The sequence below is a fragment of the Solanum stenotomum genome, chromosome 3 (assembly GCF_019186545.1).
Source record: "Solanum stenotomum isolate F172 chromosome 3, ASM1918654v1, whole genome shotgun sequence".
NCBI lineage: Eukaryota > Viridiplantae > Streptophyta > Magnoliopsida > Solanales > Solanaceae > Solanum > Solanum stenotomum.
In genome coordinates this window covers 11,568,946-11,594,445 of record NC_064284.1, presented here as the reverse complement: position 1 = coordinate 11,594,445, position 25,500 = coordinate 11,568,946, and the positions used below count along the sequence as shown (strand labels likewise).

General features: G+C 33.1%; 3 protein-coding genes across 4 annotated transcripts; all 3 read left to right on the top strand.

Annotated features, from left to right (window-relative positions):
* Window positions 1–1,707: 1,707 nt before the first annotated feature.
* LOC125858267 (SNF1-related protein kinase regulatory subunit gamma-1) lies at window positions 1,708–6,348 on the top strand. Its single transcript, XM_049537986.1, has 6 exons — window positions 1,708–1,992; window positions 3,129–3,301; window positions 3,676–3,873; window positions 3,977–4,252; window positions 5,239–5,402; window positions 5,829–6,348. The coding sequence occupies exons 1-6, from the start codon at window positions 1,821–1,823 to the stop codon at window positions 6,124–6,126; spliced, it is 1,281 nt and encodes a 426-aa protein (XP_049393943.1). The 5' UTR covers window positions 1,708–1,820; the 3' UTR covers window positions 6,127–6,348.
* A 6,179-nt stretch (window positions 6,349–12,527) lies between these two features.
* LOC125857856 (exocyst complex component EXO70B1) lies at window positions 12,528–15,019 on the top strand. Its single transcript, XM_049537507.1, has one exon. The coding sequence runs from the start codon at window positions 12,771–12,773 to the stop codon at window positions 14,769–14,771; it is 2,001 nt and encodes a 666-aa protein (XP_049393464.1). The 5' UTR covers window positions 12,528–12,770; the 3' UTR covers window positions 14,772–15,019.
* A 5,168-nt stretch (window positions 15,020–20,187) lies between these two features.
* LOC125860475 (UPF0235 protein At5g63440) lies at window positions 20,188–25,082 on the top strand. Of its 2 annotated transcripts, none has more exons than XM_049540439.1 (7): window positions 20,188–20,388; window positions 21,168–21,282; window positions 21,863–22,016; window positions 22,326–22,422; window positions 23,391–23,479; window positions 23,849–23,917; window positions 24,866–25,082. In XM_049540439.1, the coding sequence occupies exons 1-7, from the start codon at window positions 20,274–20,276 to the stop codon at window positions 24,923–24,925; spliced, it is 699 nt and encodes a 232-aa protein (XP_049396396.1). In that variant the 5' UTR covers window positions 20,188–20,273; the 3' UTR covers window positions 24,926–25,082. The 2 variants fall into 2 exon arrangements, with proteins under 2 accessions (XP_049396396.1, XP_049396397.1); XM_049540440.1 differs by having other exon boundaries at window positions 20,250–20,388; window positions 21,138–21,282.
* The last annotated feature ends 418 nt before the right edge of the window (window positions 25,083–25,500 follow it).

Sequence of the window (25,500 nt, the reverse complement as noted above, 5' to 3'; positions counted from 1 at the left end):
TTTTTAGATGTCCTTCGTACTAAATACACCCTAAATCTTCGAAATAATGAGTTTAAAATTTGTTAGTTTGTGCTCAATTATATTTTTAGTTGTTCCCTATCCTCTATTAAGTATATTAACTATGAAAAAAACTGATAAAATGCCAAATCAAAATAATTGTTTTAGTGACTAAGCATAGTTTTGTAGGGTCTAAAGAATGAAGATATATAAATATGGAGCAGCCAACCCCATTGATAGGTACACTTAAGTTGACCCAACCATGATGCGTGCTTATCTTCAATTAATTTACAATTTATGTGTATAAATAAATTATAATATAAAGTATTAAATTTCATTTTGTTAGTACGAATTTGATTTCCTAATCACCCCCCGTATATATTTTTTCTCCCCTTAACTATTTTTTTTCTTAAAACAAAAATGTTGAGGAGGAATTTTACGTCTAAAGTCCGTTAGTCAATGTGAAAGTATAAAAAAATAGAGTTAAGTGTTTAAGATATCGTTCTTTTTTTGAATGTCATATATTAATGATCAATTATGTGAATATTTATCAAAATACAATTTAACTATTGATTGTTTATTCTTATACCTAAAGAATATTTCAGGTAAAAGAACAATTAAAAATTATTCCCTCCGTTTCAATTTATATAACTTATTTTTCTTTTTAAAAAAACAATTAATAATTATTTCCTCCGTTTCAGTTTATATGACTTACTTTTCTTTTTAGTCTGTTCCAAACAAAATGATAAATAACCGTTTAACTTTAAAAAAACTCATTTTTACCCTCAATGAAGTAATTTATAGTGACAAATATCTATCACTTATTTTAAACTATAAATTTTAAAAATATTTTTTTTCTTTTTTAAATTACATGTCAAATTAAAGTAACTCAAAAAAGAAGTAATAATTAAATTATGTTTCGATAAATATTTAATGATAGCTTAATTTTTATAAAAAAAGATATATGTGAGGTGTCATAATTGATGATGAAAGGCGGCATTGTCCACGTAACGCAGCAGCCCCCTGATTTATTTGTTTAAGAAGTGTCCCTTCTGCAAAACCGGATAAGTGTTAGGTTTTCCATATTTTAATGAATTCTGAAACAAACAAATAATGGATAAGAATAGAAGCTCCACCCCAATCATCCACTTTCATCGCGCTACTTCTCATCTATATCTTCCTATAATATAATATAATATAATAATCTATTTCATTTTTCTCACTAAAATATAATTAATATTTTAATTTTGCAAATAAATAAACTACCAAATGAGTATTGAGACATAGATTTTACCTTTTTAATATGATGCCTTTTCTTTTACGGTCTAAAAATGATGTATATTAGTTTACTTTAAAATATTAAGCATGTCTTATATTTTATATACTAAACACTTTCTTATAATTACAAAACGATGTTTCAACTTTTTCTAGTGCAAACGTCTTTCAATTATTTTAAACTTTATCCTTAAAGACTTTTTAAGTTGATTTCTTAAAATAATTAACAAGCTTATTAAACGATATATAAAGAAAAATTGCATCTCTCTTTTTGAACTTGAAATAATTTATTTATTTTAAATTATAAAACAAAATCTCAATAATTTACGAGAAAGTACAGGTGGACAAATGGCTTAGGATTACCATATCATAGTCTACGTGGATCTTTTTTTAAAAAAAAATTAATTAGTGAAATTGTTATTGGTAGTACTATTACCGGAATAATTGACAAATATTTTAGTGTAATAATTGGATCACTTTCTTAAAAAAGCAACAAATTCTTGATTTATTTGTCAATCACTCTGTAATAACCAGAGAGAAAGAAAAAAATGGTGATGGAAGAAGGATGTCAAACACCAAGAAGCCCAGAAGCAAAAGTTGGTATGCAAGTGGAAGATCTATGGGATATACAAGAACCACAGCTTAGTCCTACTGAAAAGCTAAACGCTTGTTTTGAAAACATTCCTGTTTCTGATTTTCCTCCTGCTCCTTCTAATCAAGGTTAGAAACACATTAATTATGTTTAATTAGAGGTTATAATTTTGATTTGTAGCTTCTGGGTGTGATTAATAACACATAAAGATATGATCTTTATGTTTTTTTTTTGGGTATTCTGTATAAGAGATTCTTGATTTGGTGTGTTTTCAGGCAGAAGAAAAAGATTTTCTTGATCACTTAAAGAAAGGGTGTGATTTGTAATACTCAAAGAAATGATCTTTACGTTGTTTTTGTGGTGGATTTAATGTTTTAATTAGTCTTAGTTGTAGGAACTTATGCGATTTGTGTCTTGTTTAGCTTATAATCAGCTTTAATTAAAAGAAGAGAATTGTTGTATGTTTTACTAATTGAATCATCAGAATGATGGTAGCCAGAGATCTCTGATCAGAGGAAAGAATCATGGTTCGTTTTGTTGCTTTTTATGTCCCCACGCGCGCTCTGCGCTCGAGCGCACGTGGTGGTGGGCTTGGTGGACAAAGTTACTTGGGACCACCTTGTGCTGGTGGGAGATAATATGTGCCCTGAAGAAATAGTCTGCAAGCTGGCCTGAATACCATGGTTGGGTTATCCAAGAAAAAAGTTGTAAGGAGGTTTAGTAGATCATTTTGGTTGGTTAAGCATTGTTTATTTGAGTAGAAACTACAACATACCTGGTGTAACCTCTCACAAGTGGGGTGTACACGGACCTTACCCTCAACCTTGAGGGGTAGAGAGGTTGTTTCTGATAGACCCTCAACTCAAGACAAAGCATATCAAAGCCAAACAAAAAAAAGAAATAACCGAAGTGAAGGGATCATGGCAAATTACTATAGAAAACATGATAACACTTTGGAAAAGGGAACAATAACTACACCAATAAAGTGCGATAATTGAAGTACAAGCGACAATAGATAGTAACAGAAATCTATTTGAGTAGAAATTAAATTTTAAAAACTAGAGAAATTTTCTACACTGAAATTCTTTGTAAGCAGCCTAAGTTGGTAACCTTATCAACTCATGGTGTTTCATTTGGGTGCTTTATTATCTGCCAGTGAAAGTTGATTTCGGTGTCATTCTTTTTGTAGAGTGTTTATGGTTTATTGCTCTTCTGGTACTACCATTGTCCGATTGATGTCAATGATTGTTATTCTTCTCTGCAGTTATTGAGATAAATTCTGATGCAACTTTGGCCGAAGCTGTTAAGTTACTATCACAGCACAAAATATTAAGCGCACCTGTTGTAGATGTTGATGCCCCTGAAGATGCTACTTGGATTGATAGATATATTGGCATAGTGGAATTTGCTGGCATTGTGGTATGGATCCTCCATCAGGTATGGGGCAAGTTGGTTGGTGTTTTCTCAATTATCCGACAATCTCATGTGTTTTATCTCATTCACAACTATGAAATTGATGAACATGTGTTGCCTTTAAAAGTTGAGAAAACAAGTTTTCAAATGGAGGAAGGTCTAGTAAATTGTTGCAAAGACGGATTGATTTCTTAGATGGTCTCAACTAATAGTTATTATATCAGTAAGTCGCCTTTCTTCTTATTCCAATTTTCTTCAAAGAAAGTGACTTTCTGAGATAATAACTATTAGTTGAGTGTCCATCAGAGAAATCAACTCCTACAAAGACGGTGGTATTCTTATTTTAAATGTTTTTCCTATGAAAATGCTCAAAACAATTTTTGTGACATACTTTACAGTCAGAAAAGATGGAGGGCACCTCTGCTTTTGATTCGGTAATGAATGCAGCAGATGATACACTCAGCCCTGCTTTGGCTGCAGCTGTTAACGGAGTCTCTTCTCCAAGATTCAGAAGTTTGCATCCTGAATCTCCAACAGCGACTTCTGGTAAATTTTTTGAGACGTTAACTTCGTCAGATCTCTACAAGAACACAAAGGTTATTCTCTATACTAAACTTGTGGTTTTTCCATAAGCATCTACTGATTTTCCTTTTACAAGGCTATTTGGGCAATTGTGCTGACTAACATGTGATTACTTAGGTTCGGGACATTTCAGGTTCATTCCGCTGGGCTCCATTTCTGGCTTTGCAGAAATCAAACTCCTTTCTGACAATGCTTCTCTTGTTATCTAAATACAAGATGAAGAGTATTCCTGTGGTTGATTTAGGGGAATATAAGATTGATAACATCATAACTCAACCTGCTGTTATACACATGCTAGAAGAATGTGCTGGTCTCCATTGGTTCGAGAGCTGGGGTTCAAAGAAATTATATGAACTTGGTCTTCCTTTAATGAAGCCAAGTAGCATCATTCAGGTATGAGCTCTAGAGTTTTTATGCTTCTGCTACTGAGCATGTGCTTGCTTTGTTCTTTGCAGATAATGGAGTAACTTTTCCACAATCTATGAACATATACTATTTTGTTGACTTATTTTTTATCGGGTTCATCAGATTGCAAATTTTGCTGAAAGATCTTCAATTTTGAAATTCCTTGGTTTCTATTTCTTCATGTGTTTGGTTACACGAAATGCTTGAAGTTAGTATGCCAAAAAATTTAGAGTGCTTAGTTCTGGTACATATTTGCTGCAAATGGTTACCTGATGGATGGACTGATTTAGATGTTTTCTTTGTGCTTTTACAAGTTCTCTCCATTTTTGTTTCATTTCATTCTCTTCTTTTCTGTGCCCCCTAATTTGGCTGCTGCACCACTGATGATCCACTAACAATCACGTGGTGAGTAGCTGATTCTGCTTTGGGTAAATATTTGCTTTTTGTACACTCTGATTTATGATCCAGCATATCAGCTTGACAGGAGTAAAAATTGCTTAAATCTGCCAGGAGTAAAATCTCTATTTCCTTGATAGCATTTTCCCATATAAACAAATATGTTTCATTCCTGTGACCTTCATTTGCCATATAGTCTGCCCACTGGGTTGGTTCTCTTCAAATGTAGATAGTGTTCGCCTTGTTGACTTCGAGTAGGCATCTGCAGTCTTTAATAATAGCCCGTAGAGGATGAAACTCTATGTTGTCTTGTTGGACATGCTTGACTGCAAGCAAATAGTTTAAAATCTCATTGTTTTTGCTAATTGTAGCCCTCTCGTTTTATCACAATTAGTATTTTTTGGCTGATAGCCTTAGCACCTAACCAGCAACTTGCACAAGATTCTATGTTTTGATGCTTATTATTGTTGCTTTCTTTTAATTCAAAAACTCATCAACTCTGCAGCCAAGTTTTTCTTTTAACACATCTGTGTTGTGCATTTTATAACCTCGTAACTCTATTTTTGTTCTGCTTTCAGGTGGATGAGGATGAACCAGTGCTGCAGGCATTCAAGTTGATGAGACAGAATGGTGTTGGAGGAGTCCCCGTGGTCGAAAGTGGTGGCAGGAAAGCTATTGGTAATATAAGCATCAGAGATATTCAGTTCCTCCTGATTGCTCCCGAAATTTACAAGGACTACAGGTTGCTTCGACCTTTATAGTTTTACATGTTTCACAACAACTTAATAAAACACACATAGCTAATAATATAATTTCATGTCTGTCATGTGAAAAGGAAGCAGTACTACGTACTTCTCTAGACATAGTGTAATCGCTAAATCTAAATATGTTTTAAATTGCATGTATTCATCTTAAGCCTACAATCTGTTTTAAGTCCTCCGTTTTGTCTTTGTTCGTTCTTTTTATTGAATCTGAACCAATCATGTGAAATTGATTTCCTTATAATTCACATTTCACGCTGAAGCACATCTCGTGTCATGACATTCATCGGATCACACATCTTGTGAACGATCAAACAAGCGTATCATTTCATTTCAGTCATAAACTACAAGTACCATGAGTTAAGAAAATCATCCTCATTCCCTAACTGGTTGATATCACTCTGCAGATCTATAACAGCAAAGAACTTCCTGACATCTGTTAGAAAGTATCAGGGGGAGCACGAAAAGAACTCCCCGTTCTTAAGCCACATGGTTACTTGCAGAAGAGGTAACAGCCTTAAAGACGTTATCATGAAGCTCGATTCGAAGAAGATCCACAGGATCTACGTTGTCGATGACATGGGAAATCTCGAGGGGGTAATCACACTCAGAGACATAATCTCAAAGCTAGTACACGAACCGCGTGGTTACTTTGGTGATTTCTTTGATGGTGTTTTGCCATTGCCAGCAAATAGCAGGGTTTAAGTCCTAAGTCCTAACTTTAAGAACTTTATGTTGATCCTTTACTTCACTAATGAACTTAATAAGTTTAACATGTGTGAAGTTTTGTTTAAATTTTAGGTTGTTTTCTTGCAGGATGAGTTTCTTGTAATTTTGGGTTGTTTTTTACAAGTAGATTCCTCTCGTGTACACAAGACACTTCTTGGTACTCTTGAAATTGAAAGAAATGCAAAGGCTTTTTTTCTACTTTTGTCTGTTTTTTAATGTTTCTATGTTTGGTTTGCTGACATAATGGATTTCAAAAGATATGTGTTTAGAAGAGTAAAGTGATTTTGATTTAATAGGTCCTTAGACTATGAATAAATAGGCAAATTCTCCTTTATACTAAACTTCATACAGTAACTATTAGGATTCTATGATTTTTTGTTATGCACTATAGTAGTGATGATTGTAAATATTGACTAGTGATGATAATTATAAAGGATGACTAGTGAATGGTGATAATTGATTGATAGTTATAGATTTATAATTGAGGATGATGACGGTAAATGATGGTGATAATTGATTGTGAAGGTTGATCACGGTAGTGATTGTTGTTGAGGACGATAGTAATGTGCACTAAGTGGTAATAGTTGATAATGGTAGATGATGGTGTTCTATATTGGTGGTTGTATTAGTGACAAAAGTGGATAGAGCAGCGGTGAGATATATTTTTAGTGAAATCTTGAATGAATAATATCTTAATAATATTATAATATTTTGTAAGTCTTAATCATTCAAATCTTAATATAATATAAAGGAGAAACATAGACAAGGTGATGTGGCACTTCTCTATGATTTCCATATGTATTTATCTTTTTTCTCATTTTTTGGCCTTTCTTTTTATTTAAATTAATTATTTTATTGTAAAAGTCAATTATTTAATTTATTACAATAAATATTATATTACTGGAAAAACATTTACAACAAAGACTCTTCACATGCCAACTTACAAGGAGTAATTATTCATAATTCATACCTCTCTAATTTCTATTATTAATAAAAAAAAATTGTCCTTCTTCTAATTACAATTACAAAAAAAAAATAAAAAAAATAATTTATCTTTATTATTTAATTTATATAAAAGGTTGTATTACTTAATTAATTACAAAAATCTATATATATATAATAAAGGTCTCTATAAAATGTGGCACCTCTCAATGGCCTAGAAAGCTATTTATCTTTTTTCTTCCTTTTTTGAGTTTTTCCATTCTTTTTTTTTTTCATTAATCAATTCATTAAAAAATTAAAAAATCAATCATATTCATTACATATAATTATATCACATGAAAGTTACATAAAAATCTCTACCTATTTGAATTCTCTAATTAAATAATATGTCTCCTCAACTTCCTTCTACTTAATTCTCATCTATAACTAACAATCATCTATGGTGTTGTTGCATGTCCATTTCTATTTTCTCCAACTTCATATTGTTAATATTTTTTTTTTGTTTTTCAGCTTTTATGAAGATTATAGATATATTTTTTAGAATTTCTTCTTGTGTTAGAATTGCCAAGCAAAAGTTTATCAAGATGAAGAAGAAAGTTTGAAGGCGGTGTAAGATTCGTCAAAAGAGATTCAAAAATTAATTCGCTACAAGTCATCAAAATGAAGAAGAAAGTTTAATGACGGTGGGAGATTCATCAAGAGTTGGAAAGAGTAAAATTTGAAAAAGTAGAAGTTTCAATAATTTACAAATATATAGATGCACTTATTGTTGCTTATATAATTTTTCAATTAATTATTTATCCATCAAGATATGTACCCTTCAAGAACACGATTAAATTACAAAGCACATTTTTTGTATCAAGGGCAACATGATCTTCCACGGATTATTTTGTTGCTTAAAGAAAACTTTTGATATTTTCATTATATAAACTTTTGTTTTTTGCATATACAATTCATATTTTATATCGATATATATTATGTATATAACATGTTAATATGACATAATTTCTCAATCAAGATTCTATCATCTTTTGTTTAGCTTTATCCGCTTCTTTTCATTCTAATTTAAATGATATAACACATTTTTTTCTTTTGTGGATTTTGAATTGACTAAAAAGGAGATGAGTTCCCCCTCCATTAAATTTTTGTTTCTTATTTGTCAACACTTGTGTAAAATTAGTCGATATATATTATTGTTGGATTCAAATTTCACAAAACATTTAATTCTTCTAATTTAATGAAATTTTTCAGAATGAACCAAGTTTGTTCTGCCAACTTAAGTTTTAAGAAAATTGATATTTGTTTAAGTTGATTATAAAACTCAAAAAATGAGTTTACTCTCTTCATTAATTATTTTGTTTGATAACTAAAAAAAATATATAATATTTATTACAGCTAGCTACATCTCATAGATTACAAAAACCTCCGTTTATTCACTTTTTCTACTTAAATAATGACATATCTCCTCAACTCCTTTCTATGATTCTTTTCATTACCTCTACATTTAATTTTCCCACCATATAATAGATTTAGATTTTAGTTTATCATTTGCACATCAACTATTTAAGATTTACACGTAGAACATTCTCATGGGAGCATATGTTGTTTCTTCATGTGGTTGTAAGCTTTTGGTAACAAGACATACTCTAATTTTGTTTAAAATTAATAGGGAAATACTACTATGTTGCGTTGTTCTTTTTATTAAAGGGTTGATCCATCTCATGACTTATAATTTTTTTATATATTTATATTTTTTGCTAAAATAATGTGTCTCCTCAATTTCCTTTTACTTAATTCTTTATCTCTTTTTTTAAGACTTCTTCCATTTTTCTTTCATTTACATCATATATTAAAATTACTCAAAATTAGGTCATTTATCTATTTCATAAATGAGCGCTCTAAATAACTTTAAAATAAATAATTTATTTTCCTGATGACGTTATGTACACATTCTGTATTTAAAAAGTCATTTCTTTTATAATTATTTAACATTGTAAATGAGGGCAAAAATGGAAGAATTTTTCAACATCTCTCTTAAACTTGGAACAATTCACTTATTTTGAACTATGAAAAAGGGCTCAACAATTCACTTATTTTGAAATAGAGGGAGTAAGTATTATTTATTAAAACTCGAGATTTTTAAAGTTTGTACTAAAATAATGAAATGTATTTTTCTATTTTCTAACTTTTTAGTAATTAAATAAATGACCTCAACAAAACATACAAAATACACACTAAAATGAATTGAAGTATTATTTTAGTGAAATATATTGAGTAAATAAAGATAAACTTTTTTTATTATTTGTGTGAAGACGAAAAAAATTATAAATAATTTCGATATGATATAAAAACAAACGATAGCAGAAACTCTTATATACTAAAAGTCCTACTTATTCTTTTTCTCCCATTCTTTGCTTTTTTTGTCATTATTTAAATTGTGATTTTCTCTAAATAATTATATATTTAGTGAGTTTTGTAACTCCTCAAAAGTTAAAATATTCACTATTTATTATTTGTATAATTATTCTTTGATAATTAAAACAAATAAAAATGACGATATATTTTGTATCGAGTTGTTTGTTGAAGTATTAATATTGATTGCTTTTCAATTTTATTATTATGATTTTTTATATTTATATTTTATTTGATTAGAAAATAGTTAGTCGGTCTTTCCTTTGTATTACTATTGACATGCTTTTTGTTATTTTTCATATTTTAACTTGCACAATTTTTTTTAAAAAATAAAGAATTTTATGAAAGATTACGTACCTAACAAGTATATTTTTTGTTAAATAAATCATATTGAAGAATTATATTTAAAAGGGTTTAAGTTTAGTAGTTCCTTATATAAAATAAGCATTCCTACTTTTAAAAAACGAGGAGAAGAGATTATTTACGTTTCATTTGATGATCCACGACAAATAAAAAATTAAGCAGAAAATTAAGTTAGCATTTTTTTTAAAAAAATATTAAACATATTCTTTTCACCCCAACAAAATAAGACAAAAATAGTATCTTATAAATTGAAACAATTATCATAAACATTTTAAAGCTTTTACCAAAGTATTGATCATATTTCTTCTTTTTTAGTATGTGCTAATTTATAAAAGAAATTGTCTTAAAAATATTTGTTATGATCGCGTGAAGCGCGAACATGTTAACTAGTTTATTAATATTACGAAATAAAAATAAATACATTTAACGATTAAAGCTTAAATTACTATTGTAATATATATATTTATTAATTATTAAGTGCAAATAAATATGATCTTAGATATCTTTACACAATTAATTAAACAAATCCATTTAAATTAAACATTAAGACACAATTAATTAATAACTTTAATACTATTCACACAATTAATAACTTCTATAATTTCTCATACCAATCCTAATAATATATATTTTTTAACGAAGTATAGGACAGCCAAAAATCATTTGACCTCACAAATGGATATGTACTCGGTTTGGTGGACGAAAATAATTCGGATCATTAAATAAGTACAACTAGATTATGACATACTAATTAATTTTATTTTTTAATTACTTTTATTGGTATTGGACAAATGGGAATCTTAATTAGAGAATAAAATTTCACATATGCCAATCAACCACTAATTGTGATCCACTAGATTGATCTCATTATAAACTAACCAAATTGTGCAGAATTAAAACTAAAACTGAGTTAAAAATAAGTTTGATAAATTTTTAAGTCAATTAAAATAGGCTCTTAAGTTTAGACCATACCTATGAGGGATAGTTTTGATAAATCATAAATTTCTATTTTAAATCAAATTAGGTATTATTTTATCGAACCTTTCAAATATGATAAATTAATCTCAAAATTCTAAAATAACTTAATTTGCGAATTAAATGATTCTAAAAAAAAAAAATAGTAAGATAATCATAACTACTTTTTATTGAAGAGACTTAAGTATACTTAAAAAATATGATTTGACTGCTTAAACTATATTTCCTCGATTAGAAAGTCATATAAGAGGCTTCGTAATTGACTTCTCAACTATAAATTCCAATTGATTGAATAGAACAACCAAGACGAAAAGATTGAATATGACCCTTCAAATATCTCTTATAAATATATTTTACTTACCAATCTTTTTATTATTTTCGATGAAAAAAATATATATATTTAGTCTATTTTCTCCGTTTTAGATTAATTGTTCATATTATTGTAAATAATTGTCCTAAATTACTTATTAATTCATAAATCAAGATATAATAAACTATATTTTTTCTATTTTACCTTTAAAATTAATCCATTTTGAATGTCACATAAGTTTGTAAAGGGTTAATAAATAAATAAATTAAAAAGGTAAATTAGTAAAACTATCCTTCTTATTTATAATAAGTTGGAGTATTATAAAGAAAAATGTGGAGACTTGGAGGATCATGAGTGGGGGAGCGGGGGTCATAGTTCATACAAAGGAGATAATCAACTACCAACATGAAATTTGATTTATAAAACTTATTTTTTGTACTCCCACAAGTAAAGTCATTTTACATATTAAAAATTATAAAAATATTTGATCAATCAAAGATTAAATAAGCAGTTAAGCTTTATCTCGCTTCCTAACAGGATAGACTCAATGATAATTTGGTGCACTATATCTTTACACTAGTCATAATAGGCCATTTTCTTATAGTTGTCTATCTTATTGATCAATGTTACTCATTATTCTCCGTGCTTCGATCACGTAGAAGCACACATTATTTGATCCTTATTTTTTAAAAAAAAACACTATGCCATGCTTCTCCTATTATTTGCTATAATTTGATGTGCGCTACTTAAATAAGAGTTAAGTAAGGGTTCCTATTATTTGCTATAATTTGATGTGTGCTACTTAAATAAGAGTTAAGTAAGGGTCTGTCGAAAATAATATCTTTATCTTCACGAAATAAACATAAAATTTGCATACACTCTACTCTCTTCAAATTTTATTTATGAAACTACCCTAAACATATTGTTGTTGTAAACATTGAAAAATTAGATCTATGTCAAACCCACCCTAAATCTTTAGTACTACTCCCTCCATTCAAATTTACTTGTTAAATTTTGACCTGGCACACCTATTAAGAAAAAAATAATTAGTATAGTGAGTTTATCATTTTACCCATATTAATTGATAGGATTCCAAACATATTTATTCGCTATATTTTTTATAGACATTAACTCAAGGTTGTAATAGAAAGAAAAAAATTGTACTTTCTTGATTTGTCAAAAAATGACAAGTAAAAACAAAAAATTAAATTAAGAAATATTTGACAAGTAAAAATAAACGAAGGAACGGGCATTTACATAACATGACTCATAATGTACAACCCATCCCTCCATTGTTGACGTAACGTATACCGTATTCTGGTATTTTCTTTTTTTCTTCTTATCATCATGGAATTTGGAAGGACGAAGGCAATAGCCCAATGCGTCTAACGAAATACCCGCCCCGCCCCGCACGCACGCACGCAGCAGAAATGGAACGCAACAATCAACGTTTGAATTGATTTTCCCCAAAATCCCCATTTCTTCCTTCTTTCCTTCCCTTCTCCCCCAAACCCTAATTCTCAAAACCCCTCTCCCCAAATCTCTCTATACAAATACTTATATATATCTTCTCAATTCAATCCTATACATACATATAGATATAGAGAGAGAAGGGTTCATGGCGGCGACTATTGAAGGACAAGATAGGGTTCTTGCAGCAGCTCAACAGATCGTCAAGAGTCTCAATACCTCTACAAATGTTGATACTGAAGATATGCTTATGATTTTATCTAATTTTGATAATCGTTTATCTAAGCTCTCTAATATGATGACCACCACTTCAGCTTCATCAACTCCTACATCCGCCAGATCAGCTGCTGCTGCTGCTGCCGTTGCCGAAACCGATCATTCCTCTACTGATATTGTGTTTGAAGAGGCTGCGAAGCTTGTGCTTGAATGGGACTCTCCTCCTAACGCCGATCCTGATTCCACCTCTGAATATCTCAACGCTGTTGACGAGATTATTAAGAAGACCGAGGATCTGAATGTTCTGTCGTCCGACATGGACCGAGCTGAGGCTGCTCTTCAGCATGCTATGGCTCATTTGGAGGAGGAGTTTCGTCATGTTCTCATTGGAAATACTGTTCCTTTCGATGCTGGCCGTCTCCATGAGTCCTCTTTCATTCGCCGTTGTTCTATCTCTTCATCTGCTGTTGCAATTCCTGATTTTGAAACAGGTACTTTGTCCGAGGATCAGGAGGATGTTAGCAGTGCAAGGTACAATCACGTCAAAGGGAAGAGCCTTGGAGCAGATGATTTCTCCCTTGATTTGGTATATAATGATGCTATAATTGATCTGAGAGAGATTGCTAACCGTATGATTAAATCTGGATATGAAAAGGAATGTTGCCAGGTGTACTCTAGTGTTCGCAGAGAGGTGCTTGACGAGTGTTTAGCAATTCTTGGCATTGAGAAACTGAGCATTGAGGAGGTCCATAGGATTGATTGGCAGTCGCTGGATGAGAAAATGAAAAAATGGATTTATGCTGTAAAAGTTCTGGTGAGAATTCTTCTATCTGCTGAAAAGAGCTTATGTGACCAGGTTTTTGGAGACTCGGAGTTGATTAAAGAAGTGTGCTTTATGGAAACTGCAAAGGGCTGTGTAATGCAGCTCTTGAATTTTGGAGAAGCTGTGGCAATAGGGCGAAGGTCGTCAGAGAAGTTATTTAGGATTCTGGATATGTATGATGCCCTGGCAGATGTTTTGTCTGACATAGAGCTGCTTTTTTGTGATGAAGATGGTGAATTGGTGTGTGGTGAGTCAAAGGGGGTGCTAGATGGTCTAGGAGAAGCAGCTATTGGGACATTTGTGGAGTTTGAAAATGCTGTTGAGCGGGAGATTTCAAAGAAACCAACACAAGGCGGTGAAATCCATCCATTGACTCGTTATGTTATGAATTATGTTAAATTGCTGGTTGATTATAGTGATACATTGAATGGACTTTTAGAGAAGTTAGAGAGTTGCATGGAACATGACCCTTCCGCAGCTGATAATGGTGATAACTTGGAGTTGGAGAATGTTGCACCACTGGCGAGGCGGTTGATGTTACTGATCAAGTCTTTGGAAGGTAATCTGGAGGGGAAGTCGAGAATGTATGAAGATTGTGGAATGCCGTATATATTTTTGATGAATAATGTACATTACATCGTTCAGAAAGTGAAAGATTCGGAGCTTCAAAAACTTTTAGGTGATCAGTGGGTCAGAAAGCGGAGGGGTCAGATTCGACAACATGCTACAAGCTATCTTAGAGCTTCATGGAGCAAGGTTTTATCTTGTTTGAAGGACGAAGGACTTAGCGGAAGCTCAAGCAATGCTTCAAAGGTAGCCCTCAAGGAGAGGTTTAAGAACTTCAACGCGTGTTTTGAAGAAATTTACAGAATCCAGACTGGTTGGAAGGTCCCAGATCCTCAACTGCGCGAAGAACTCAGGATTTCTATTTCTGAAAAGGTGCTTCCTGCATATCGCTCATTTCTAGGAAGATTTGGGGGTCATTTAGAGAGTGGAAGAAATGCTGGGAAGTACATAAAGTATAATCTAGAGGACTTAGAAGGTTATTTGTTGGATCTATTTGAAGGAACACCTCTTGTTTTGCACCATATGAGAAGAAAAGGCACGTAAGGTGCAGGTCTTTGGGGACAGGTATGCCTCCTTTCTAAGGACTAGCGTGTCTAGAGTATAGGTTGGGGATATTCTGTTTCTTTGTTGATCTCAATGTGTTAAAAAGCAAATTCGATGAGACTAGCTACACTCTTATTCACTACTGTAATAACTCTGTGAGATGTATATGTATTATATGTGAGATCTGCTGATACAATGGTCTGTCCTTTGTGCTCTTCAGACCATAATTTCATCATTTGGGTAGGATACTTGGTAAGCTAATCACTATAGTTTCCCTGTCCTGCTTATGGTTTGCAATTTACTGCTGACGATGCAAAATCTCTGTGTCTCAGGAGATGTTTTTTGTGTTCTTGTTTTGAAGGAAAATACAGAAAACAATACTCATCCCGTGCTGCTTCCCTTTTATCCCAAATGAAACAAATTCAGTGTTTGGGTATGTGTGTTTATCTGTACCTTTTGATGTGTGGTGTGTGTACTATACACATACTTTCTTATCTTTACACACTTTCTTATCAATTATTAGTGGTGTTTCGATGTATAATCCTGTTTGAAGTTGTTACTTGTGGATAGTCCCTATATTATCCAGTATTAGTTTGTGACTGGGTCATGGGGATATCAAAAGGCTTTTCGCGGTAACTCAGTTTGGCACTTGATAAGACAATACTTCACTTGTTCTTGAATTTGCTGCGTAGTTATCTTTTTCTTATATTTCTCTCCTTTCTCTTACCAAATGAATCCTCTGAATGCCAACTGAGCTGATTCCCTAGGAGGTTACAAATTTCAGAATCTTTGATCATCCCTGCTAGGAGTTATTCTTTCCGTTTGGTTTATATTAGGATAAGTAACACAAGGCAATGGTAATTCGTAATTGCAAGCCCGCCAAAGTAGGCTTCGACAGATAGCAAATCAGGAATTTCTAGTAGTGACTAAAATATTTTACAGTACACAAATGTTTGTTAAACAGCTATGTACTTTTTTAATGACAACAATGGTGTCCTTTCACTGCATACCTGGTATCTCCTTCCAGCACAATTACTTGAAACTCTGCCCACCAAAGCCCAAATGAGAATAAATCACTTAATATTTTTTATCCCTTGTCTCCATTCCTTGAACATTCAAATCTTGTTTGCCTAAGTGATTGCTCTTTAACTTGCCAGATTATTTGTTTTCTCTTGTTGCGGGGAACTTCTCATATTAACTGAATCTCCAAGTGCACGCTGACTTCACCATGTTAAGCACTAAATATGAATCGTAATTTGAAATTTCAAAATCTTCTGATTTCACATCCAACTAAGAGAGAGAGCGAGAGATCTCGCAGTAAGGACTTCCCAGTTTTTTTATGACTCTTTCCTAGCTTCTTTCTTGCCAATGAAGGAATCTCTTGTTTCATATCTCCTGGCATCATCCACTGAAATTCAGTAACATAGTCCATACTTGTTTTGCTTGTCGGCAATGAAAAAGGAGATGATTGACTGATTCTATTAGACGATTAAAACCTCTTATCAGTGAATTATTGTGTGTTAAACAAGCTCCAAGTACTGCAGTTTGTTCAAAAGAAGCCTTTTTGGTGGTGCCCGGTGCCCGTCTTCCAAATGATTTTTTCATGGCCAATTTTCCACTTCATATGTCCTCTTTCATAAGTGTTACCTGATAGCATGTTTCGATTGAGAATTTTCCCATCTTTTCTGCCAATCTATTGTATGGATTCATTCAATTTTTCCTCTGGTACTACTTTCTCCAGTTTCTACAGTTTCTAAACCAAAAGATTCGCACTTCTATTTTCTTGTCATCGGAGTTACTTTGAAACCGTAGATTCCATATATTTCTAATTATTTCAGAAATGCTGCGATAGTATGTACTTTATCATCAACCAGACTGTCTAGACATGCAAAGAGCTTTCCAATGCAACATTCTCTAACAATATGTAGATCCCACATAATAATCTTCTTCCCATTGCTGATCTTTAATCTGCGTACATTCTAATCTGAATTCCGACCTTCAATCTGCCCACATTCTAATCTTCTTCCTGTGCCACCCTTCATTCCTAATTTCATCCTGAAACTCTTCCTAGAGGTTTATAGTTTGTTTTCATGCCGCCCAGCTAGAGTAATCACTGTTTATGTCTCTGTTCTACAGGTCATCTTTATCATAATTATATCCTTGGTGTTCCCTTTAAGTTCCACATTTATTGTGAAGCTGCATGTTCTACACCCTAGTGGCCAATAAAGTTATAGCCAGATTTTACAGAGTGCTCTCCATCTTTCTGATACCTCCATGGCTCCATTTCATTGAATCTGGCCCCTCAGCATAATCTTAACCGAATTTGATCTTTTTTTGAAGTTCAGTCATATTGTTAATTTCCCAATTTTCACAATTCCTTCTGAAGGATAATACACCCAGCCACTTTGTAATCAATCACTGAGGCATCAAATGATTTCAATTCCTTCTGAAGGATAATACACCAAGCCATTTTGTAATCAATCACTGAGGCATCAAATGATTTTTTCTTTCTTTTTCATTGTTTTCTTCACCATGCTGTCATCTCTTTTTACTGTTTATCACTGTAGTCCATCTTACCTTTTTGTTGCTTCCTTCCCGGAAAGAAATCATTCTGGAGTTTATTGATCCTCCACTTCTGATGAAATGGAAAATAATGACATTAGATAGTGTGGATTGCCATCCATGACCGTGTTTGTAATGTCAATCTACCTCCAAAGGGAGGGTTTTGATGAAGCAGTAGATTTCTTTGATGGCATAAAAAAGATGCAGAAGTTACGAAAGAAAGATTAAGTGATCTTTGACACTTCCTACAGTTTGACATATAATAATATCTTTTCCTTTCCTTTGATGAGTAACAGCTAGGATTTTGCTTTAGTGTGACTACTGTTGGGACTTGGTCAACTTCGAATTCTCAGTTCTAGTTTGTATTTGATCTTCGCTTTTATGGTAATGCTGGTAGAGTGGGCTAGCTGTAAGCATTTCTTAGCTTCCACTGCAATTACCATTTTTCTTTTTTTTTCTCCTGAAACTGCTATCAGAATCAAATTGCACCGATGATCTAATAACTTACATGATAGACCATTCACCAATCTATAGTAGAAGAATTATATATCTTGCATCCACTTCTCTTTTTTTTCCAACCTGAGCTTTGCATAGAACCATAGACATTAGTGCAACCACATTCTTTGAAAGTTTCAACTGTTGTAGATGTATTTCATGCTGCAAGTAAATAATATTCGAAGTTATAAAAAATATTGTTATGTGATGCAATTATGTGCTTGTTATGAGGGGTAATCTTTTCATGCCTTCCATTTTTTATTCATGGTTAGTATCTGCGTGGAAATAATTCTGAAGAGATTAAGGGAGGGTGTCATGTATCTTTGATGGAGTTATTTTCTTGTTCCAGTTCCAGGGTAGGTCTTTATTCTGAAGCAAATAGGAATGTATAGATCTTCTGCATTAGGCACGGTGTCTACTGGATTTCTTTTGAGTCGATTTTTGCCCTTTGTTACTCGACTAGAAATGAGGTTCATCACAAGAGGCACAATTGCAGGTTCATGATTGGTAATGGCAGTTAATTTTTGTGCTTCATTTCTGATTATTGAGGAAGGAGACGAGGTAGGTGGGGGGCCATTGAAATAACTTGGTTCCAAATGCAATAATCTTCTAGTAATATTGATGTGCGGATTCTAGCTACCTTTTTGATTGAGTTGTCAATAATCACTTGTAGGGAAGAAAGTATCTTGGGAAAGCTCTAGTGTATCTTTGCTGCTTTTAAAAAAGGTTAAGTGCATCTTTTGCTTTTTTTCATTTGTGATTACTTGATGTCTAAAGCTCTATATTAGGGAGTTGTTCCTCGTTCCGTTCCTTACATGACCCTGTTTCATCTTAATTGTTATTTGAACGTAAAAGTTGTCTTGGTTCAAAGCGGAGATAACAGTTCTCTTCAAAGACACTAGCTTTCTTTAGGATAATTGTTTTTTTTTAAGTCATATTTGTCATTTCTTCATTCAATTTGTATTACTACATCGGATACTTTCTTTTTTGATCCTAGGACCTACCTCTTGTACGGTAGGGTATGTTGTTGGATTAAGGTAACAATGTGACCACACCAAATCGGCTGTTACACAAAATAAGACTCTTTATTGTTACTTAACGATGAATTTATGCGAATATCATACAATATTATATTTAAACTTACAGTTAACAACCATCCAAACAAGGCACTAGCCTTACTTGAAGTGGTAGTAAATGAATACACATTAAATCAACAGTTCTGATAGGAAATATCATTTTTAAAATTTGAAAGTTATAAAAGGAATCTAATGATGTTACTAATTGAGTAGTGTCAGTCATTTTAAAACATCTCAAAATCATTTGATGTTACTATGCATATTGTAAATAATGTTCTCACATTTACATCAAATTGCAGAATTTCAATACTCAAAATCAAATGAAAATGTATTGTGAAATTAATGTATCTAGGACTAAAAGCATGAAAACAAAGGGAAAACAATAGCAAAATATTTGAATCTAATTTTAGAAACTACTAGATAATTGAACGGTAGTTCATACAAGGAATTAATATCTAAAGGTGGAGGATTTGTGGCTTAGGTTGCAGGTTCAAGCCCTACACCATACAAAGCGAAGCCTGATATTTAAGTGGGACGGGCTCATTATCCATCGAGTTTAGAAGGCTATAAGTGATTCAAAGGGCAGGTCACAGACATATTTTTAGGTTATCAAAAAAAATATATATATAAAGGTGTGAAAGGTAATAATATACAATATTAACTATTAAGCATTCAAATTTTTCCTTCTCTCTCCTTAATTTTAGATTTCACTGTTCATAATATAGTATTAGGCGTTCAAATTTTCGTAACATCATATTTTTTTCTCACATTATGTCCCGCATAAAGTATGAGAAGGAAATGACAATGAAAAGTTATACTAGTAATCCATTATTTTTTTAGGAACCGAAACATTGCGTTAATAATTTAGAATTTCACGCCTATATTACTTTCTTATAAAGAGACGCAAATGCGTAAGATATTTGTTCATATTATTGTATATGACATGAAACTAAATGCCAATCAAATAATCTATCACTTTCTTTGTTTTATATTATTTGATTCATATTAACTTGACACAATCTTTAAATTTTCTTATTAAAAAAACTTTGTTAATTTATATGTAAAAAATTTAATTTGACTAATTAAGTTTTACGTAGCATAGAAGAAAAATAATAAAACTCCCTTAATTTATTAAAATAGACAAATAAAATAAAAAATCGGAGAACATCCTTATTTCGAAAAATAATGGTGTACCATTTGAGTTTTTACCGTGAATTAGGAGGCAAACTGTCCAAATAGGAAAAAGACAAGGGCAAAAGTAGAATTTATTTGGAATACCCAAGGAGCTGAAAGAAAACGAAAAAGAGAAAAAAAAGAATAAAATCTTCATCTTCTCCGGCGGTGTACTTGCGAGAGGCTTAGAGGAAAGATGCCGAAGAGGACAACGCACACATACTCTAGCGAGGACGCAGTTCCCGACGGTCCCAACTCCGATCTCTTCGTCTATTACTGCAAGCACTGCAGTTCTCATGTCCTCATCTCCGGTTCGTACTCTCACCTTTTTCTCTCTATTCTATAAACAAATTTACTCGCACTGTACTTAAACGAATGAGCGTTAATTCGGATAGTTATTCGTTATATTTGTTGAATTTTCAGTTTACAGTACTATGTAAATCACAATTTTTTATTGTTGAAAGTTTTACTTCTACAGTTGAGGTGAGATGTTGTGGTTTAGGATAATTGGAGTGAAGCAACTAGTTGAATTATGCTTAAGGCTGAAAAGTTGTAGAGTCAACTATGGTCTGGAAGTGATCTCCTAAGGAGAAGTTCTTCTGAACTATTGAGTCATAATGTTTATAGTACTAGTAATTAGTATTTGGTTCCCTTTTTGGTTATATGATGGAATATGATACATGCTACATTGAACGTTGAAAATTTCTAGTTTCCAGTATTATTCGTTTCTTCAAATTTGGACGTCTAATGGTTTGTAGTCTTTTGCTTCTTCTGCGCGGATTAGATGTGATTAGGTGCTGCATAAACCTTTATTGTTATTAGCATAATGGAGGAAGATTTCCATATGATTATCCGTAGAATGAGAGAGGAGTTATTGTTATTTTACTATACTATGGCGTTTTCTCTCTCCCTTCCTTTTCTCCTTTCGGAAACAGCCTCTCTGCCCCACAAATGCAAGGGTGAGGTTTGCATACGTCCTACCTTGCTCAAACCTCACTTGTGGGGTTACACTGGGTATGTTGTTGTTGTTACTATATTATGGCGTTAGTGCCAATTACAGGGCATTCTCCTTGCTAAAGTATGGTTGTAGATAATCAATTGCAGAAAATGCCAAAAAGGAAAACCGACAAAGCATATGTATTGGATAAAAAAAAGTATCTCGCAAGACTGAGTGTAGATGATGCGGGGAAAGTTCTTCTAAAGCGGTAATCTTTCTGCTCCTGTAAACTTTAGTTTATTGATGTTGCTTCCATTACAAGTATATGCAATCATCTGTAGAGGAATGTAGGAAATTACATGTCAAGATTACAAGGTGTTTTCAGTTTAAAATGGAATACCCTGCTCTGTTTGTAAGGGAAGCGCTGCTAGATGCTAAGAGTTAAAATGAAGCTGATATAATCCTTGCAGTAATGAACTTGGCCTATAGTGGAATGACATCATCAAAAGTGTTTTAAATAGGTATATCTAAGTTATTACTGGAATACATATATAGAATGAACATGGAGAACATGCAGACCAAAATATAATTACCTTTGGGGAACCACAAAGATGGTGAGTAAAATACAGTCAAATGTCAGTAGGAAAAACTGAACTTAACCTGGACATAATTACTTTCTGTCTTTCTGATGTACTTTGTCGGTTGGCCTTTTGCAGCTGCTCGTTAACGTAGAGATCTTTAGTTTATGTCTCTTGCTTCACTGGAAAAGAACTTTATTATTGATGACTGATATGAGTAACAATTTAATACGGAACATTCTTTTGAAACCTTCTGCTTTTGCTTTAAAGTGGTGAAGGGAAAATGGAGAAACAGTTTCGGATGTCCTGTAAGGGATGTGGCCTGTTTGTCTGCTATCGGGCAGAAGAAGATCTGGAGACTGCCTCTTTCATATATGTAGTTGATGGGGCACTTAGTACTATTGCGGCTGAGACAAATCCACAGGTATTATATCTTAATGGTTTTTGCTGTTATTCACTTCCTGGCTGCATTATATAGTTATGCCTACATATTTTCTGTATTTGCAGCATGCCATAAAATTGATTGTTGTCTGCTTTCTTAAACTTCTTTTCTGCATTAGCTTGTGTAATCTTTCTGTATTCTCTGTCCCTTACTTGTTTGTAAGATCATGTAAAATCTTATGCTTTATTCGAACACAGAACGCTCGTTATATTTCTTACTTGTCAACTTATATACATGTTCTTCCAGATACATATATATCTTCAGGAATTAATATTTTCTTGTTTTATGAAGGATGCTCCTGTACCACCATGCATATCACAGTTAGAAGGTGGCCTTGTGCAAGTGGCGATAGAAGTCGAGGACCGTGCCCAGCGGTCAGCAATTACAAGTAAATAATCCTTCAATGATTTTTGGAAGTTAGACACTCTCATTTGCTTCAATTCCTTCGGTGCAGGGACGTATCCAAGATTTCTAGATGATGGCTGCACTATTACAAAAAAGTTGATCTAAGATATAAATTTGACCGGTTCGACATTTAGGTTCTTATTACTAAAAAACGTTAAAATTTTAATATTATAGGTCCAAAATATATATATATATATATATATATATATGAATTAATGAAAATGCCAAAAGTGCAACCAATAACCACTTAGAGATGTGTTATCTAATTTTAGAAAGAAAAATAAAACAAGATAAATATAAATTTAAATTTCTAACCTCACGTAGAGAGGTGCAACCAGTCATCATCGCATTATATGATACTTCGAGTGTGGGTTCACACATCTACATTTCAATAAAAAAAATTTAAAAATAACACTACTATATATGATCTCGGGAGGGGAGCATGGGTTCACGTGAACCCAGTGACCCCCCCTTAGATACGCCTCTGCTTCAGTGTTGGGAAATAATTTGTCCACTGAACAATTCTGCAGATGATTAAGTACATTTAATAACAATTCCTACTCTTCTGCTAATTGTAAAAGCTGAAAATTTAGCGGTTGTACTGTTAAATTATCTTTTTTGGCCTTGATGTTGATGTCTTGGGTGTCCAAACTCAAAACTTTCATATGGACCTGCCTCAGTGGTGGGAGGCTAGAACGGTTTTGTTGGAGGTCAACTTAATTGTAAAACAGTAATTTGATGAAAACGAAAAATAATTATATAATATTAACATACCTAGCTTTCTGTTACAATGATATGCTCTCTGACTCGGAGGGAAAACTCTCTTTATATGTGACTTGGAGATTTTCTCTTTTCGTCTTAAAAATGCACGTTGATCAACTTATTTATTTAGAAGAAATGGCACTTCTAATATCTTCAGGAGAAGCTTATTTGACATTTATGTTGTTGTAGGAGTGAATGCAGATGATGTTCGGGTCACTGTAACCGCACCTGCAGCTCGTGGGGAAGCTAATAATGAACTTCTGGAATTCATGGGCCGAGTATGCTGAACACTTTTGCCTTTGCCTCTAGGAAAAACTTTCATATTTGAGTTTGGGGTGGCCCAGTGGTTTGGGCTTGGGACTTCCATGTTGGAGGTCTCAAGTTCGAAACCCCTTGCTAGCGAAAGCAAGGGGTTTGCCTTCTGGGTTGAGCTCGTCGCACCGGGCTTGCCCAGTGCGAGTTACCTCTCCTATGTGGTTTGCGAGCTATTGCATAGGAGCGGGGGTTTTACCTTGTGCGCACCCAAAGGGTAGCGGCCGCGGGTTTCCCTTGTCATCAAAAAAAAAAAAAAAATTCATATTTGAGCACATAATTTAGATACTTCGCTGGTTGATTTGCTGAACCACTAAGATTTTCTGTTTACGCAGGTACTGGGTCTGAAATTATCTCAGATGACTCTCCAAAGAGGATGGAATAGCAAATCAAAGCTTCTTGTAGTAAGTCCAAATTGACACTTCTAACTTTAGCTGTGTGTTTTCCCCGTACGCAATTCTACTGTTTTCTCTGTTAAATTTTTTGGTCAATTTCCTCTTTGGCTGGATAACCTGTAGATATTCTCTGGTGCTAATTTCGACATCAACAATTCCTACCATTTAAAAAAAAGAACTCTATGTTTTCTAGTTCCTTGTGAGACACTGAGCATACGTCTTCCGTGCTATCTTTTGCATGCATATTATGGCTCTAGAGTTCAAGTTCTGAGGCTTGGTGTAATAGTAACCTGAATATCAAATTCAATAGAAGCTTCACAGAAGAATACTTGTAGGATCAAAATCTAGTGATGCTAGATACCCGAGATAGTATTCATCTACATTTTGGTCTAAAAGAGGAAGTGGACACTCCACAGTTGGAAGTACGCCCTTGGCTAGTAGTCATAAATAAACTCTAGTGATTATGTATCAACGCATGCGGTGCATTACCTGTTTCCAAATCTGAGGAAGTGCTATCTATTCTAAACTTTGCCAAGAACCACTTTGTCAGATTATGTTGTCTTTGAATAATGCTGCCTGACAAGAAGCTGTAGGCACATGCAGAGGAGTATATACCTGCAGGTACCAATTGTATCAACTTGGCCTTACACGGACCAACTTTTCAATTTTGAAGGGACAAATTGAAACATCAAAGCCCATAGACATTAGTAAAATAAATCAAAGGGAAATTGCTTGGGTGGTTTGTTCTTTCCTGGCAAGGACTTGTACCAATTTCATCAGTGAAAAACTCTTCATTCACAATTTTTGCACTTTGATAACACATAAAATAAGTAATAGTTCCTTCCATTATGACACAAGATACATTTTGGCTAGAGAAGTATCCTTGTTAAAAACTGCATATTACTAATAGTTATTTCTAAGTCAACTTCTCACTGATTTTTTTTTCCGCTGCATCAGGTGGAGGATTTGACAGCTAGACAAGTATACGAAAAACTCTTGGAGGCTGCCCAACCTTGAGATGGCTCCTGGATCCTAGTAGTTTTTCGTAGTCATTTTCTCCATGTTTGTAACATTGAATTTTCAGTTTCCCAAAATTGAATTCAGTTGTCTATGCATCTGCTGTTCTGATCTTATTGGAAATTCTTGGTTCCTAGTTAGCATTACTTGCCTGCAAGGGTTCTTCTTTCCCCTACTAATTTTCAGGGGAATGCTTGTATTCATCTACAAATGTGTTCTTTGCAAATGTTTAGCTCTTGCTGATTTAACTTTTAACTACTCAGCATCAGGGGAAGCAAAGAAAACTATATTCTGAACTTTGCATTGCCCTTTTTATTACCGGGGCTTCAGCACATCATCCATCTCAGTGTGGATTCTCCATTTTTCGGCGTCATGCGAGTTGTGTCTTTAACTGCAAAACCCAGAATTGACTTGATCATGAAAGAATCAGTCAGTGTAGTTTGGAAAGGCAAGAGGGTGACATTATGTTCTCATTTCGCACAATAAAAGAAGGAAATTTTTTATTACATTATTTGATTTCCAAAAACGTAACCCCTCTTCTGGGAGAATTTTTTTTTTCACAGAAGGTTTTCTTA